The 6000-nt window shown below is 47.7% G+C and overlaps 1 protein-coding gene across 3 annotated transcripts in view; it reads right to left on the minus strand.

Annotated features, from left to right (window-relative positions):
* The window catches only part of fxr2 (FMR1 autosomal homolog 2), a 53486-nt gene extending 47994 nt beyond the window's left edge, over positions 1–5492 (minus strand). For all 3 annotated transcript variants that reach the window (XM_084315445.1, XM_084315446.1, XM_084315444.1), the window contains exons 1-2: positions 4807–5492; positions 968–1020 (exon numbers count right to left, since the gene is read on the minus strand). In XM_084315445.1, coding sequence (XP_084171571.1) covers positions 968–1020; positions 4807–4857 — 104 coding nt within the window. In that variant the 5' untranslated portion in view covers positions 4858–5492. The remainder of the gene's footprint in view (positions 1–967; positions 1021–4806) is intronic.
* Between the last annotated feature and the right edge of the window lie 508 nt (positions 5493–6000).

Genomic DNA, 6000 nt, shown 5'->3' on the forward strand with positions numbered 1-6000 from the left:
GATGGCAGTCAAATTCGCTTTGAATCCCATGATTGTGCAGGACCGGGAGTAAACGTCAACGGGAGCAGAAGGGAGTGGGAACTATGACAACAAAATCAATGGGATTCGGGCGGGAGTGGGATCAGTCTGTGGGAGTGGGAGGGAGTGGGATTTTTTTTAAACTCACTCGGGATTGGGATGGGATTATTTCTGTGGGAGTGGGAAGGAGCGGGAGTCAAACTCCACTCACATGTTAGCCTCTAGTTCACATCACACACAGAAGAGGGAGGAGGTTGTACAATGAAACCATCCCAAGAATGGCAACGGCTTTTACCCCGCCCGCCCACCCCCCCACACCCCACCCGAACAGGATACCTCTGGGGACTATTTTTAGGGACACCACAGCTCCATAGACTGAGCCAAGTAGATAAAGAGGGACGGGGGCTGTGGACCATGGGCAGTGTGGGGGGGGGGGGCATAGGACAGCTAGTGGTGCAAAGGACACATTCGGGGGCGAGGGGTGGTGGCGGAGTAAGAGGTAAACTATAAAGAGTTGTGCGGACAGCTGCGGGCCGGGGCACAGGTGCTGACAGAGGGGGGGGGGATTTTAGGACGGGATGGGTCTACAGACTGGTCAAGACTGGGTACGAGGGGGTGGGAAATATCCTTATTAGGGGTGTAACGATTCGACCCCACAACAATTTGATTACAATTCTTCAGGCAACGATTCAATGCATCATGAAATCTCTTCATTTGACCACGATTTGATTAGATACATTTTCCATCAGTTAATTCCCCCCCAAAAAATGTTCACACAAATGTGGCTGGGGGAACTGATCACTCAGCATGAATGGACCATAGGTCAATAAAATCGATGCAGTTGAATAGTTACCGATGCATTGTTACACCCCTAATCCTTACGGTCTAGAAAAAGCTACCATACTCATTTGACAAGCAGGGTGTAAGGAAAACTTCCAGGAAAACTTACTTGTTTTCAAAAACTATTGTGAGCGAGTCTTCATGGACATCTTTGATATAACCCTGGAAGAGAAAGAGAAGAACAATTTTATTACCAGATACGAGAGAAATGTCACTGACTTATAAAGGGATGGGATTTGACTTTATGGGGGGGGGGGGGGCTCTAATTTAGTATGTGCTGCTTATGGCATCCTCACAACATGGCTGACTGGTTTGTAAGCAATGCTAGGACCAACAGTGTGATCTGTAGCTGAAAAAGCATCTAGGACCTTTTGGAGCCAATATATCACATCACCGACACTTTTCTCTGGCTCAGAGTTGTGTGTGTGGGGGGGGGAGTGACGAGGAGTGCTCCGACTGTATTCTCCTGACAGCAGCACAGATAGCCCGGGTATATTGCGTACGCACATAAACACTCAATGAAAATGCAGGAGATAGCTGCACGTGTGTGTGTGCGCATATACCATGGTACTGTGCATGTATGGGAGACTGGCAGAGACAGTCTTACATGAGTGATGTGTACAGGAGGGCATGTGACCACAAGGGAAAGTGAGGGCAAGCTCTCATGGCTGAGCCTATATGGATAGAGAATGACACCCCATCTACGATCAACATTACGGGAGAGCGAGGGCCTCTAAATCTGTTGCTCGTTCATCACGGCCCGCCACACATGCATCACGACGTGCCATAAACTTTACCAATGACACCCCCAGCAATGAGTGGGGGGGGGGGGGGGGGGGGCTGGGGAAGACAGAAAGGAGAGGGGTGGGGTGGCGTCGCTTTCAGTGTGACACTGCCTTATATGGGACCGAGGGGTCGTGTGATCGGGCCCCTGGAGTGAGTGCGTGCTAGGGGGGGGGGGGGGAGGGGGTTCACCTGCTGGGAAGGTGCTAGCTCTTCTCAGGGAAAAGTGGTTAGGGACCAGGTGTCAGGCAATAGTATCAGTGCTATGTGAGGAAGCCTCAACTCAACTCTCGAGGTTTCCTAATTTGAACCAAACATAAATTCATTGAAGAGCTTTTTGAACGCCCTCTGGAATGGGCAAAAGGTGCCAGCTGCCATCGCCTGCGTCACTCAAGCTGGAGGCCCCAGAGGCACCGCGGTGCAGCTAGCTCCTAATCTCCTCTCCACAGCTCATGTATGGGCCCCACATATAGGCATCACTCCCACAAAGTACTGCCAGGCTGGGTGTCGTTTCAAAATGTTCGATACCGGTGCCAATACTGATACCTGGGATTCAATACACACACCAAAAACAATTCCCCCCCTCTATATACCTTACTTTGCCGAGTTATGTGTCGTGTGAGCCAATCAGAGGTTGTTACATTTTGGATCGCGGTTAAACAGAAGAAATGTTACATGTCGGAACAAACATGCTTATTGGCTCACTGACAATGATGAGATTAACTACTTGGGTTGGGTATCAAAAGTTTGGTATCGACAACACAGCATTTTTTGACACTCGATAGTAATGAAGCAATGCGATCGATACCATAAAAGTATAATATTTGAATGCCCTAGTAAAAGGGCTGGAAAGCCCTCCGTTTTACATGATCAGTGTGAGGGTAGAAGGGTGTGGTCGCTGATGGCCAAATGAAGGTCCCTGCTGTGATCATCATTCGCCATCGACCCTACCCAGTTCAATAAGCCCACCTGGTTATCAAGAATGGGCTGGGAAAGAAAGCTGTTAAGGCTCCTCTGACCATACAGATGCACACAAGTAGTGCAAGTAGTAGCTTGCTTCCTAATCAATTAAAATCAACTCTGACTGCAGAACCTCAGTCCCCCAGGAAATCTGGTCCAGCAGTTGAACCTAGATGGGACATGGACAGAGCTTAAGTTTCTCCCAAGTGTGTGTGTACAAGTAAAGAAGCAGTACAATCAGGACTAGTAGTCATTTTACTGATAAGCAGGTCCATAATCACTGGGCCCATATTTAAAGCTGCACCGGGCAGTTTTGAGAAGAAAGAATTTCCTCTATAATAACTAGTAACAACGGCTTGAATAATTGTTTATAATCACTATTTGAAACAAATTGCAGCAACAGTGCTCTTAGATGATGCTTCTTTGTATGGTAAAGGTGGTGAGAGGGTAAAAGCACCACAGCCAAAAATAATAATTTCTAGTTTCAAACAGTGTTTGAACAGGGGTCAAATTTTACTCTTGTAACTTTATGTATTCAATACTAAAGATAGATCATACTTTATTTTGAAGAGGTTAGTCCCCCCCTCGCAAAAAAAGAAACTACCTGGTGCAGCTTTAAAATGGAAAACAATACCTGACCCAACTACTACAACAAATGACTGAACTATATAAAACCGCATTGGAGACCCATCTCTCTGAATACACTCAAGAGCAGCAGACAGGCGTATGTAGCGAAACGCACCAGCTCCTTGACAAAAACAGATCCGTTGGTAAACATGGCATTTTTTTATGTAATTTAACAAAACAAGGATCATAATCTTGTGGATATAAAACGAGAGCTGGTGGGACGATGTGAATACGTAGCATTAGCGTTGAGTGGAAAGTGTTTACTCGTGCCAGAGTCAAACTGTCACCCTGTTAAACATAGCGACAGGTGAGGCGGCAGCATGAGGAGAGAGGAGTGTAAATATAGGCTCATCTCTAAACCACCATGTGGCCGAGCAGACAGGCCCTAGCACGGAAAAGAGAAGGAAGGCAAGGCATGAGGCAGAAAAGAGATAGTGATGAGGGGATAATAGAGGTGGGGGATATGAAGCTGACAGAAAAGAGGATGGTTGTGTTGTCATGTTTTAGGATTACTTGTCCGTTTAGGCGAGTGCGTTTAGGATGCCCATTAGCAGTTACCCTTCATAGGATTTGATCATAGGCAGACGGCACACCTGACCTGGCTGGTTCCTCAGCTTGTGGGGCAATCACCCCCTTATTAAAATCACTACAGCCCAGCGCATACACGCAAAAAGGTAATAGCTGAAGGTTCACAGTCATATAATGTTCACAAATGTGAAGAAAGTGAACGCAAACATCGTCTTACGACCAAGAAATGACTAAAACATTGTCGAGAGAGCAATGAGAAGTGGGCTATGTTGATGACACGAGACAAAAGCAACGATGGAGGAGCAATGGTGACTGTTAGACCATGTGACTGAGTACAAAAGTAAATAAGGCCGTTTTACTTTCATGACATGGAAGAATCGAAAGGAAAACATGGCTACCTGACCTAGCTAAGCCTAATTGGTGTGGTGGCCCGTCCTGACTTAATGAAAACGACATTTGATAGTAAAAAAAGAGGAAAAAAAATAAACGTGCCAAATATGGATCTAAGTGCATATAAAAAGGTAGACTATCTTCATAAACATTAAAGACCAAAGTATGGAATTTGAGATGTGACATCCTTTCACACTTGCTTGCAAGAACTGAACAACAGCTCACTATATGATTAGCTTTTGTCATTTTCAAAGCCAAGCCAAGGGAAAGACGCCCTCCAATAGTCAGCCATTCGGAAACTATGGGAAACTGGTTCCCTTTAGAGCAGCAGCCCATAATAATCACATTGGCAGTTGCTAAAAACAATCAAATGTAGGCCATGATGATGACAAGTATAGTTAGCTCGGTAGCTAATATTAGCTGGGCTAACGTTATCCACCCCACCACAATGGCCAAACCCACAGGAACGCAATCCATCCTTGTACTTTTTCTGTAACGGCCTCAAGCTAATGATAAACCACGAGCAAGCTAAAGACCACAATAATACACAACATTTTGGGCTAACATCAGTTTCTAGTCTTGATTGAAACTTTTTAACGGCGTCGCAACAAGCTCCGCCGCGTCCCCGCAGAGGCACAACAGTGTTTAGTAGCTAGCTACCTTGTAGAAGGCCCCGTTGGAGCCGCGGACCTCCACGGCCAGCCCGTCCATACTGGTCGGTAGATCCCCGCCGCGGCTGTGCTTGTTGTCGGGAGGAGCCGCGACGAGTCCGAGCGAGTCGTCCGGTACCAGCCCCAGCTTGGCTGGCCCGTCGTCGCTCTCCGGTCGCTTGTGGATTTCCAGTGTTTCGGGTGGAGAGGGGTAGAGGTGAAGGGGTTGGGGAGCAGGGTGTGTGGCGGGCGGCTACCGACCGAGAGTCAACTAGACGCCGTTGTCTCCGGCAGCCAGTTTCGAAGCGACCGTTGGAATCTCGCCCGTTGGTGGTGGGGTGTAAAATGCGGTGCTCACGCGCCGCGCCGAGTGGCACTACGACGGCCACGGCTCGATGTGCGCGAGGAGGCGAGCTAACGATGCTACGGCGGCGGAAGGATGCTAGCTAATGGATAATCAGCTAAGGCTAGCAATCAACACCTTGACTCCCGTCAGTTGCAGGGATGCTAACGTTAGCTTAGCTGCGTTTCGCTTATGTGTGTGTGTGGGCGCAGTCGTTGCGCGTTGAGTTATTTAAAAGAAAATCGTCGCCGGGGTTCCTTTCTTTTGTTTGTAATGCAATTTGCGGCAAAGCCACCTCCCGAAAGAGCGTTTGTGGTGCACTATTGCCCGGCAACTCCTTACTCCAACCGCCCGTCCCCTGAAACACACGCCGATAGAGTGAAGCAGAGAGGGACTGAATGACCTCGAAGACCCCACCCCTCGATGGTGAAAGACCCACACAAAGTGAAATTCCGACTTGTCATTGGGCGACGAACTCGACAATCAACTGCCAGCGTTCATGGTTGGTTTAGAAGTTAAGGGCTGGTCCACGCGTCTGACCAATGATATAACCAACTATCCCATCCTAACACGATGTATTGGTTTTACTCACTGTCAGTTATGTAGTTACTCCTATGTCCAATTTTGCTCATTGATGAGTGAGGAGGAGGACCACTATTACATACACAGTATCAGCCATTGTGTTACTCCAGGATAACTATTATATAGCCTACACGTTGAGAGAAAGTTACAAGTCACCCTGTTTCAGTGGATTGGTATTAACATTATTTATGCACTGGGAATTTACTTGGGGCAGTGGAGGACAGGGATAGAGCTGGAGGGTGCCCCCCTACCCCCCCAAAAATATTATGTACCAGTGTC

The sequence above is a fragment of the Notolepis coatsorum genome, assembly GCF_963971535.1.
Source record: "Notolepis coatsorum genome assembly, chromosome: 1".
In the NCBI taxonomy this organism is placed as follows: domain Eukaryota; kingdom Metazoa; phylum Chordata; class Actinopteri; order Aulopiformes; family Paralepididae; genus Notolepis; species Notolepis coatsorum.